Source organism: Antrostomus carolinensis, unplaced genomic scaffold (genome assembly GCF_000700745.2).
Source record: "Antrostomus carolinensis isolate BGI_N321 unplaced genomic scaffold, ASM70074v2 scaffold6677, whole genome shotgun sequence".
In the NCBI taxonomy this organism is placed as follows: Eukaryota; Metazoa; Chordata; class Aves; order Caprimulgiformes; family Caprimulgidae; genus Antrostomus; species Antrostomus carolinensis.
The window spans coordinates 5,204-18,088 of record NW_010326583.1 but is presented as its reverse complement, the minus strand read 5'-3'; the positions used below and the strand labels follow the sequence as shown (position 1 = coordinate 18,088).

General features: G+C 35.4%; 1 protein-coding gene across 1 annotated transcript in view; it reads right to left on the bottom strand.

The window, feature by feature from the left end:
• Positions 1 to 12,622, bottom strand: part of AKAP11 (A-kinase anchoring protein 11) — a 32,978-nt gene extending 20,356 nt beyond the window's left edge. The window contains exons 1-5 of the mRNA XM_029085875.1: positions 12,563 to 12,622; positions 6,782 to 6,898; positions 3,006 to 3,053; positions 1,412 to 1,546; positions 134 to 398 (exon numbers count right to left, since the gene is read on the bottom strand). Coding sequence (XP_028941708.1) covers positions 134 to 398; positions 1,412 to 1,546; positions 3,006 to 3,053; positions 6,782 to 6,898; positions 12,563 to 12,622 — 625 coding nt within the window. The remainder of the gene's footprint in view (positions 1 to 133; positions 399 to 1,411; positions 1,547 to 3,005; positions 3,054 to 6,781; positions 6,899 to 12,562) is intronic.
• Positions 12,623 to 12,885: the final 263 nt, after the last annotated feature.

Sequence of the window (12,885 nt, the reverse complement as noted above, 5' to 3'; positions counted from 1 at the left end):
AAAATTCAGTTGCATAATATCCCTTTACAAAACTCATAATTAATTATAAGAATTACTATTTATTTACATTTACTTTCTCATGAAATTCCAAATTTTCAAATAAAAATTTACACAAGTCAACGCAAGAACTTACCAGCACTTTGTATCTTTGAAGGCTGATCTTCATCTAAATGTTCAAAAGCAGTGACAAAATCATCCTCAATTGAAGAAACTGACTGATTAGTGTCATCATCATCTCCATGGGATGTTTCTGTTTGATGTTCTTGCAATGAGTTTATTTCCACTGCATATCTTATGCCTGTAGTATACTTGCTCAGCAAGGTAAATATATAATCAACTTTGATCTTTGGGAATGAAGGAGACAGTCTCATCACACAAAACACTTCAGGAAGTTGATTCTTGAAAAAGAGAGCAACAAGAAAACAAATATAACAACCTTGGAATGATTTCAACTGTCAGGAGTAACAAGGGATTCTTTCAACACAGTTTTGTAAACAGTAAACGATTTAAAAATATTTTAAATATAAGAAAATGAATGGAACAGTTTGTGTAGAGTGATAGTTAAAATAATTAACCCATTTTCATAACTTCTGCATTCTTAATAAACCATTGCAACAAAAAAATTTAAAAAAAAAAAAAAAAAGGTTGTGTAATACAATCCTGATAACATGTACTCAAGAATCTGTTAAAGAATGCATGTTAAAAACTCTGTAGAGGAAGACAGTATTTCAAAGTTTATGCTGAATACTACTTCATTTTATAGGTTACTTGTTTCTTCAAGGTATTTTTTACCTTCCATGCAACATAATTAGATCTAACATGTGCGATCAGTTAATATGTCTTTAAGAAGTTTGCTTTAACAACATTTATAGTTTGAAATAATATAATTAACAACATAATAAGAAGAATATTGTAAATAAATACAACAGAAATTTATATAATTAACAACATGTATAATTGTAAATACTTTTTAAAAATAGAAGAACCCACTGAGTTTATGAACACCTGACATTCTCATAATTATTGGTACCTCTGTTTCAAGAAGAAAAGTCTACAGAGGATGAAAACTATATCTGAGCAGAGCAGAAATACGTAACTTCACAAGTTTCATCTTCTTTCCAAATTGCCAGTGAAAGGGACTGCAGTCTAGCAGAAGCATGGGATCAACACCATAATCAAATATTTGCTAAATATTTTCTGTTAATAACACAGCACTCGAAAGCACCAAGTTTATTTTCAGATTTTCTAACACTCATTTTAAAGAAACCACAGAAATATAGCATTAATACTACTGGGACTAAGATGGCCCCAAAACACAAACAAGACAAGGTGTGATATGACTAAACTCTTTATGAGGCCAAGTATAACGCTTCTGTAATTAGAGACATGCAAGATGACACAAAATGTTTACCTGATGTTTCACGACACAAGGTTTTGCCAAGGTTTTCTTTACATCTTTTAGAAATATAACCTCATTTTCTTTTAGTTTGCACACCTGGAGTGGTTTCAGAACATCTGGGAGCTCTACAGAAACAGCTGCCAACTCCTGATTTAAATATGCAAACACATTGGGAATACAAAGTGAAAAACATATAAGTGATAATGGTTTTCATCTCATACCCCCCCTAAATAGTAACAGCTGCTACATTTGGTAAAGCTTCTCTTTTTTCCCCTATTTCTTGCCCCATCTCCCACTTTTTATCTCAAAACTGTAGTGTAAAGCTCAAGTAAGCAAGCTTTATTTAATTCATTTCAGTCCACACTCATCTCCAGCTCACTGTTCTACCAAAAGAAGATATTTCACTGTTTCTCAGGGGCCAGAAGAAGCTTAAAAGTCACAAAAGAGAATCTTGTAAGCACTGAGAAGCAGCTGCACACCCTACAAGGTACGCAACTACAAAGAGAAGACTGAACTCAGATAATAATGGTTCTCAATGGATCTCTACATGCTTTTAGTGTGCTTTACTGGAATGATGTTTTAGCCCATTATTACAAAAACAGGGACAAGGCACTTTAAGCATGATTTTGGATAACTTTCAGATTTACCTAATATAGAAAAGGCCTACAAAAGATTTATTAAAGAATCTAAACACTACTGATCTATACAGTACAAAGCAAGTTGCCATAAACCTATTCAGCCAAATTTCCTCTGAATTTCATCTGACTCTAGATAATTGAATAGTTCTCACCCATACTTGAATGTCTAGCACTATTATAATTTAATTAATTAGCAACATTGATACAACTTTGAATACAAACAGATTGAAAGTTTCTGGTTTTAATTTTAGACATCAGAAAACTATTACAGTAATCTCTACCAAGATCTAGACAGAGCAGAAGCATGGATTTGCACTGTAAACATGTATGTTATGGGTTATTCTGATGTGTAAATTGCACGGGAAGATTAAATCCTTAACTTCTTAAAATGGCATGGCACAACCCCACTAGTTTGCTACACTTCCCCTTTAAAAATAACATTTCCTCATCTAACTCTCCAGAATAATATCTTAAGGCATAACCATAATACTGACTCCTGGTTTTCCACCAGCAAATCACAGTTGGCATGCAATTCAGTGAAGCCACAGCTCTGCAGATGACAATTGTACCATATTGATAAGCACAACTCTACTAAAGGGAAGGTTACAAATCAAAATATTGATACACACTCAGGTTTTCAACAAACAAAACAAAGCAACCACCCACTCTAAAAAACCCCCCACACAAAACAAATCCCACCCCTCAATTTAAATAACCTATTCCAGACCATTCCAATATAAAGACTGCCCCAGGTTACATTTTAAATACATATAAACCACTGGTGATCATATTAAGAGAATTCTTCCTCAACCTTTCAATTCTATTTAAAACTCATGTTTTTAAATAATCAAGGTACACATATTTCATTTCTCAAACACCAAAATTCTTCCATCTAAAAACTTGGGTACTACTTAGAAGAAATCACAGTGCTGAAGAACATTATTTTCCAACATAGATACATACTGTACCTGCACATGAGCAGTACTCATCTCTTGAGCAAAACCTATAAATGTAATCTGTAAAATAAATACATTAACATATTGAAGTACATGAAAGAACTTTTTCATTTTCTGCAGATACTTAAGAGTTAAAACTTCAGCAAGGTTCACCATAAAGCTTCATTCTACTGCCATGGCAACCATACCTTAGGGTAGCATAGCTTGCTCAAACAGCAGCACATAGTCTTACATGAAGAACAGTAACACTGTACTACCCAACTTGTGAAAGGTCAGATCAGACTAAGGAGCACATACAGTATTAAAAACCTACTACACAGAAATTTTTCTAGCAGCCTATTGAGTGGTATACACTGAGCAACATATACATGCCTCATCACACCTGTTAAAACAAACATGACTGCAAAGATCACTGCTCATCTTGTCCTTGCTTCAAGGTAGACACATATAGAACAGTCCCAGTCTGAAATCTGTCCATGCTAACTAACTGTGATACATTTGGATGTACTGAAGAGAGCATAACGCCAACACATTATACAATTTACCATGTAAATTGATAAGCCTAAGGTCAAAACACAACAGACTACTTAAGCTGCATGTTTGCATCCAATATCCAAGTAGACAAACCCCTAAAGAATTAAAGGATTCAACCTAAAAAAATAAAACAAAAAAAAAAAAAAAAAAAAAAAAAAAAAAAAAAAAAAAAAGGTCTTGTCAGGCTCAGGAGCCTGGAATATGTCAGAAATTTCAGCTTTATCTCAGGTTTTTGTACTTGTGGACAGGGGAGATATTTTATTACATATTTGTCCCTCTCTTCTGTCTATAGGTGTCTTGTATCATTCAACACAATCAGACCAATGAGTCAGTATTTTGCCTCACTATTCTTCAGTGTCAGATCATGATCTATGTTACATCCACTACTCAAACTTTGTTTCAAACATCAGATTTCCTCAGTTCTCATTTAGTATTTCCCTAATGACAAATCAATAGGTATCTGCACGCTCCAAAAAAAACCCCAAGGAATTTATTTTCAAAACAAGGTTGTAAGAAAAAAAAAATTACTCCCATTTTGTAGATATGGAACAAAGCACAAAGATTAAACACTGTCACTGATGTCTAAACTTAAATTTGATATGGCTTGCATTCAATTATTTCTGAGTACTATACATATTTTATGTATTCAAGCCACAGCTCATACTAAATCTGTAGCAGATCTGTACTCCCTGTTACTCTAAGGTAGTCAGTTGTTTCTCAAGATTAAAAACAGCAAAGAACATCACTATGTTTATAATCATTTATTATTAACTGGGTCAGCTACTTGCTTGGTGCATACACAGCATCTCTGAAAGGGACAGAGCTAGGAAAATTAATGGCTGAAGAACAGTTCTGTTTTAAACTGTATTTGAATTTTTAATATTATTTCAATATGTAATCAAAAAACCCAGCAAACTTTCTTTTAAACTGAAATAATACTAAAATATGAAAATTTCTGACTTGTTTATTTCAGGAGGTCTCATCCTAGGAAGCTACTGTGCCCCCAGAAAAGATCTTCCTGTTTACATCACTTACCCACTTATAATTATCCTTATTTCAGTTACAACACCACCACAAATGAAACAATGCTTCATAGTAGCATTTCAAATAGCTACAGACAAATTACAGGTCTCCAGCATCACATTCACAGTGTTAACTATGAAATGATCATACCAATGTACCCTTCTTCATCTTTTCTTCAACACCTAAATCTTTTATCTGCAAAATACTTTACAAAGTCTACATCTTTTTATCTGTACAGTACCTAGAATATAAACTTAATTTCTCCACAGAAGAGACAAAATGGCAAAGGATTTAAAAGACTTGGAGAAAACCTACTTCTGTGAAGAACATTTGGGGAGGCTTTAGGGTTTGTTGCTGTTGTTTTGTGTTTTTTGGTTTGGTTTGGTTTTTGGTTTTTTTTAATGAGTGTTTGCTCTTTTGTCTTCTTACATGCCCTCTCCTCTTCCTCAAGATAATGATTCCAACCTTTTCCTTCTCCCACGGGATAACTCACTGTGCAAGACAGGGCAGTATGCAGGAGTTGTAGCTTCCCACAAATTAAGCCCATATGTACACTGATGGGCCAGAAGACTGCTGTCAAAGAGAACCACACCACTTGCCTCCCTGACAACACTAATTTGGATTTCTTTATTGTGCCCAAACTCCAGTTTTCACAGAAAAAATAATCACCTTTTACGACCTGAATGTGTCCAAAACTAGCACACTAGTTCAAAAGTTGTTGGGGACTAGGCCAGGGAGAAAGACCAACAGTCAGTAACACAAGCCTTTTCTTTAAACTAAAAATAGTGTATGAGACACTGTATTTGAAGGTTATCATAACCCGTAGGTACAGAGGAAAATAATTAAAATGGTACAGAAAACCTAAATTCTGCTCTCTGTAAGTCTGAGTAATTATCTTTGCCATCCTAATGATGTTCTTTTAGCATTACTCTGCAAATGTGTGTCTTTCTTTATATTTTTATAAGAAAAAAAATGCCTGTTCTGTGGCAGGATATTGACCCTCTTACTTTTCAACCAGAGGGCTCTTAATTGCTTGAGCTAATAAGGTAACTAAATATAGTCAGCTATCCTTCTCCATAGGGACCATCACTACAGGTATATTAAACACACTGCCAGCTATTGGACAGGTATTTGCTACAAGGAAAAAAAAAGGCAGGGGGCCAATAAGGGGTTTCATAGATTCTAGACCACGGTCTGTCTGAACAGACACAGACAAACTTTTGGCCACTCCTCCACTGCTTAACTCTCTTCCTTACCTCTAATCTGTCACAGCTCTTCATTTTCCACAAATTCAGCTTCTTGCCTGCTCCCCAAATGTTTCATACAGTCACAACCTCAACATCCAGCCAGTCCCAAATCCAGGCAATCCTAACTCATCTCTGCTGGTCACACAGTCTGCCTCTTCCCTTCCTCCTGCTACTCCTTATTCAATTTTCAGCCTTCTCTGACTACTTCCTGAGTCTTTTTTGCTTCATTTCACCCTATTTCAGCTCCTCTGCCTGGCCAGTTCAGTTCAGCCTCTCCTTCTTTAAGCTCCTAGGCTCTAAGGCCTGTCAACTACCAATTAGTAGTCTTCTAAGACACTTAATACAAGATACATGGTAGAAATTGCTTCTTACTCCCCCACCCCATTTGGAGAAGCTGCTGTTAGTCTTGTAACTCAAACAGCTCTAGTCATTCCTCTGCACAGCTTGAGATTTATCTAGACAATCCTGCATTCTGTCCAGGTCTACTTCTCTTCTCTTCAGACTCTGCCCAACTTTTGGCCCATTGTATTAATATAAAAGAAGTTCTGATCTGCAATGTTGAGGCTTCAGCTTTTAGTGCTAACCAGAGGGCAAACAAGAGAAATCCCTTTCACTTTTCTCTTCAGATCCGGATCAAAATGTTCTGCTACTTTGTTAGGATACCATCCATTCCACCTGGTTCACAGGAGTACTCACAAATCCACTATACTCAGTTATACAGTTCTTAAAAAATCATCTATCTACACATTTTGGTTTAGTTTCACAAATCCTACAAAGCAAAGAAATGTCATCTTGAAATGTCACAGCTCTCTTCAAGACTACAGTGACTGAATTCAAGAGTGACAACAGGGGATACAGATTTTATGGCCAGTAACTTGCCACACTGTTTACATTTACTATTCTGTAACCTCCCATACTGCTTTAAGCTACATCATTTTCTATCATAGCTGCAAAATATACATAAATGGTCAGGTTAAGCCAAACCTCAATAAAATTATCTTGTTCTTCCCGATTTAGACATTCCTCTGCTGATATACTGCATAATTCTTTTCTGCTGTGTAGCAGTGACTTCATAGAGTGGAGTACACCTTCATCAAAACTCTGAAAAATAATGAAAAAAAAAATAAGACAAAAAATGCATTTTCAGTTTTGGATACAGGGTCCATCCACCTATCCCCTGCCCGCCTTAGGTTTCCCTACTCTAAGTACTATTTCAAAATAATCTGTATATAAATCACCAAGTTTGAAGTTTAAATTTACTTCAGAACATGGAATTGAAACAGCTAAGTTGTTTTCTTCATGCAACACCTTTATTCCAAAAGAAGCTAACGAAGAAGACAAGGTGAGAATACGCAGACTTGGAAAAAAGAAACAGAATCCAAGAAGAAATCCAAGCCCCATCTATTCCTTGCATCAAAGTCTGTACACGGAACTTTTCTATCACCTTTTCCTTAAAAAGGATGAAAAGCAAATTTAGCCAAGAAAAGTAATGGAGGTGGCTTCGAAAGTCAGAGGGAAGGAAAACAAACAAAAAAAAAAAATCCCAAGAAAATCCACACAGACTCTCCTTTCTCATTCCTTGAAGAATATGAAACAATCCAATGTAAATACTTCTTGTAACACTTCTTATATTTACAAACTCATGGTGACATGCAAGGACCCACAGATGGCTAAAAAAGGCTTAAGAATCTAAGAGTTTCTCCCCGTGTAACTAAGTGCAGTAGAACAAAAGAATTCTCCTTACTGGTATCTGAAGGTAAATAAAGCAAGATGACAGAACAACAAAAACTGATTCACTCAGCTTGTAAAAGAGACAATGGTCTCTCACTTTTTTAAGGAAGCTAGCAACCTTTTTTAATTATTTTAAAATTGTCATCTTCTCTAGTAAGTCAAGGTCAGAGGAAAAAATAAGATAATTATATGGTTCTAAATTGTTAAAACAGTTATTTATTCTCTACACAATAATCCTGTTAAAAATTAAGTGAGAAATCAATGTGTTGAACTTATAACAAGATCTTTCAAATTTGCATCTTTAACAATAGCAGAAGTGCTAGATAGAAAAATTTAGTCAGAGAATGTTTTATGGTTCTGATATTCCCACAGCAAAAACAATCCCTTTATGATAAAAACTGATTTTACATATTACCGTTAAACCTCATTTTTTTTTCTCTTCCTGTAAAAAAAAATAAAAATGGTATCAAGTAGCACTACATGGGAAGTCAAGTTATTACAGCATGGCCAGTGTCACCATGCCCGTGCTCGTGGTGATACAAAATTAGGAAAGCATTTCTATAATGAAGAGACAAAAGCAAAACAGGAACTTCATTTCAGGACCCTTGAAACTACAAAAATACATTTCAGAATGTTAGCAAACAAGGCCCAGACTACCACCCTGACAGCCAAGGCTAAGTGATATTAACACAGTCAAAACAGTCATTTTTACATAAAAGTAACAGCTGAACTATTTTAAAATGCATTTTATTCAGTTATTGGGTCATTTGAAATAAATTAACGAAGTGTTGATCTAATTTCCACTTTCATCTGCTCCTTTGTCTCCACATGTTTAGTTGCAGTTTACCTCCATACTTCAGTAATATATCTTTGTACTTCCCGAAGTATACTGACAGTGTGTTTCTCCTTGATTCTTTGCATCTTCCAAATTTACAGGTGGCTGCAATATCAATATTGCTCAAAGACTCTCTCCCAGTAATTCCCCCATTCAGCTCATAGAAAAATCATTTGTAAAGTCAAGCAAGTATGTTGAAATGTCTCATTTTCAGCTTCTACAATAATTTAATCAGTCACAGCACTCAAAATAGTAATTAGAAAAAAAAGTCATATAACACGGCCTGTTAATTTTCTGCAGAGCAACAGTGATCCACTTTGAGAAGGGCTCATTGTGAATCACTAGCAGTCAGGTTTTCTAAGGCTACAAACTATTACATATACCTTATTTATAAACAAGTACTTTTCCCTAGTTTAACATTATGCAAGGCAGGACAGATAACTAGAACAGGAAAATGGTATTAGGAACTACTGAGGTGAAGGAAAATTCAAGATTTTGGAGAACACTAAGAAGAAAGATGGAAAAATTGGAAAAATCTCTCTCAGGTCTGGTAGAACCAGTATACAAGACTGTATGTAGGTCTGGTAGCACACTGATGGTGGCACTACATAACATGAGATAAAATAACCATATTTAAAAAAGGAGGAGGAGGAAGGAAGTGATGTGTGTTTTCAAGATCATATTAATGAATACAAAGAGTTCAGAGCACAGAAAGAATAAAGATATGGAAACTAACAGACACAATACATACAAAGAGAAAGGTTCTCATGTATCTGGACTTCCACAGATTATTTACACTGAAACTGCTTAACAAAACCAGAAAAAGACAGAGTTTATTATAAGAGCTGTTTTTGGAAAAGAAGAACTTCACTGAATGGAGATAGCAAAGGGGTTTTTTAGAGGATATTGTAGATGTAGGTCAGTAAACCAGTAACTAACTTCCTCAAAATTTATCTTGAGACTGAAGTCAAGCATCATCATCATCATTAATAAATTTAATGGGGGAAAAAAAGTGAACATGTAGATGAAATGTGACAATAATTCAAAGTAAGCAGGTGTCATCAGTTAAGAGGAAGAATAGCATACCATACTGGAAGAACTTGCTTAGCATGAGAGTATTTTAAAATACAACTGTATGAAGTGCTGTTATGCTCTTAAAAACTAAAAGCAAGCTTTAAAATAGAATAGTGAATTCACAAGCTGGGAAATAAAAGAGCTGAGTTGACTCCTTGGTCACGGTATAGCAATGAATGGTCAATATGATACAGCACTGAAAATAGCAAACATTACCCCAGTAGGCATCCTTTAGTGAAAGGACTGACATCATCAGAGTCACCGAGAAGGACACCCTGTGTAACAGCACATACAGTATCACCCACATGTAAAAAGAAGATTAACTCACAACAAGCGCAGAAAGTAGGACTATGAAGGATAATCGCTGGAATGCAGAGGCTTTCATACAAAAGCAGACTAAAACCTTAGTTTACAGTTTCCAAAAACCAAGGCTAACAGAGGACAGATCACCAACTGTAAAAACATCACGAGGGTGAACATCAGCAAAAGGAAAAATCTATTTAGGCTGAAGCATAAATTTGCTGTGAATGGCTTCAGCCTGGAACTCGTTAGATTCTTAGCTATTAAAGCAGTGTGGTCCAAAAAGACTTGAAACCAGCAGTAGGGTTGGTTTTGGAATCTCCCCTCATTAATTGTGAGACAGTATTTCGTAACTTTTTCATATTCTTATCAAAATTGTGCTTGTGACAGCAAAGGACTGGACTCAATTTCAGAGAAATCCTCCTATCCAACAGACAATGAAAGCAATTTCTCTCACAACCCCAGTCTAGGAGACACCCACCTACATTAAAACCTGAAAACCAGCAAGTCCCCAAGATTATCAGCTCATTTTAGGTAAGGACAAGAAGTCATCTTCAACAAGAGGATGTAATTTGTTTTTATAAATAGTACAACTAGTTCCAATATACACAGACATATGGGCAAAAAATCCCAAGCAACCTATAAAGCCCTATCTGCTTGGCCTGCGTACTTCTTCCTCACAGAAACTCGAAAGTCACATGTCTGGTAAGAAATCCTATTTCAATAGTGAGCACAGATTTTGACCTTACTAAGTTGTACTAGGGGAAAAACACAAATATCCTCAGATGTGTGCAGAGCAAGACAGACCTGGACAATGAAAATCCTTGTCGTGCTTCTAGCTCAAATGAGCAATTAAAAGTTTTCCATGGTCCCCTTTGTGGCAGGCAAATCAAGAAGTCATTATCTATGGATTCTTCACAGTACACTGGAGGAAATTCTATACTAACTGGTCTCATGACCTATTTTAAACAACTGCTCTCTACCATTTCAAACAACCCACAAACCTGTAAGATGCCACGATCTGCAGAGAAGTCAAGTCTGGTGCTGGAGAGTTATGTTTGCTCTTAAATAACAAAATAGTTCTCCCTGATTTCATATGCTATAAGATTTAAATTGACTGAATATTTCGTTAAAATGGAAGCTCGGGCTTCAAATGCACATACCACAACTATGCACTGATTTTTAAGAGCTACTGTAACAATTCCTGTTAAGTATTACAAAGAGAACATGAATCAGACAGCAAACTATGAATCAACAGAAGAAATATGGAGCGATTATGAGCATCCCACCGCCTGGGTCTGTGAGAAAGAATGGAAGTTCCACACTGTAAGCAGCCACTCCTCAGGGAAAAATCAAGACGACGCAGCTAGAGATCAAAACACTGGGCTCTGGCTGTATGAAAATGCAGAATACTGAGAGACACCTGAAAAGGGTCAAATTCATATTCTTTGAACCACACAGTCCAGAATGTTTGATGGCAGTTAATGGAGCAGTTCACAGAGCTGATATTTTAGGCAACCCTTAGAATCAGTGAGGAATCACTGGTCACTGTCATTATTAGAAAGATGCTTCTGCAACCCAAAGATCTAAAAACCTAGGGAGAGGGTGGGTTTTGTTTGTTTTGTTTTTTTAAATTGAAGAGGAAAAAAAAAAAAGGGGGCAGAATAAAATCCAATTTATGTTCAAGTTAAGAATGCAAAATGACCTGACTGTAGTTAAAGAACTCTATTTGCGCTGGAGATTGCTCATAAACCGATAAAATAAAAGTTTCTACACAAAAGGTTTTTATATGGGTGAAAGATTATCACCCATAATTACAAATTGCTTAATGCAAGGCAGTTAACATTCCATATCAGGACCTGGAACCACTGATTACCTGCCTGGCAGTCCCATAATGCCTACCTTGGCCTTCAAGCAGTTTCTACAGGACCTATACCACAGAACAAAATCTGCTTATAGAATAAAATACTGCAATTTCCATGTGACAAGATACTTCCTTACTCTGTTTCTCCTCTTTAGCACTGCATACACTTGCAAGTGAAAAATTTATTAGTAATCAGAAAAGACCTAGAAAAATACTCATCTGTATTGAATGATTATGATTGGATAAATAAATGTGTTCCTTCAGGTTAAATTGCATCTTTCATTTCAGTAAGTGCTTATAGAAGTTGAAAGAAAATTCGAGGAAGAATATTTATGTTCTTCAAGCTAAAGTGACAAAATTTAAAAGAATAAACAAACAAATACTGTTAAAAACCCCGCACTAATACCTTTCACAAATGCCAGACGTTTTATTTTTCACCAAACCACCGCCTAGAAATTCATGTAAACACAAGGATAAGCCAGTCAAGAAACCCAAGATCTAAAGATAAAGCTTTTACAGTAAGTCCTAACAGACTTCACAGAACAGTTTTCAATGAGCACTACATATTTATATTTTAATTTATTACCTAAAAACTTGAAAAATATGTGCTCAGAATAAGTTATACTCCAATAAACAAGGCAAATTTTAACAAATAAATACATCATGATTTCATCGTATCACCTTAAAACAAAAGGCAAAGACAAAAGGCAAAACAATCAAAAGCATGCACTCCTTCCTTAAGTTATTCAGCCTCCCAGTTCAGCTACGCTAAATATGGCAAAGCAGAGAGCAAAGGCAGTTTCTTTGCCTCCCTGCAACATTAGGCAACCAAAATTAAAATATATAAAGAACAAAAACAACAAACCCACCCCAAAAACCCCCAGCCAAACCTACCAGTTAATTTGTTTTTTTATTAGACTGAAAAGCTCTGGAATATTTTTTTTTAAATACAGATAATTACCTTTTTCATAGATATTATTCGTTTCATTCGACTGCTCTGAGCCCTGGCGTACACATCCATGATGTTACCAATCTTCGTATTCGATGAAAGAAGTCAGCTCAAAAATACCTACAGAAAACATTTATACTTGATTATTTTATGTTTGCCCATTTGGTTTGTACACATTTTGAAAATATGAGTAGACAAAACAAGAATTAATAATAAAAACAACTAAAAAGCATTTTAAAACCATGAAATATTAAAGAGCACACCATCCATACACTGCCTTTGGAAAAATACTGCCTTAACAATTTTTAAAACAATGCACAAAAAAATATAAAACA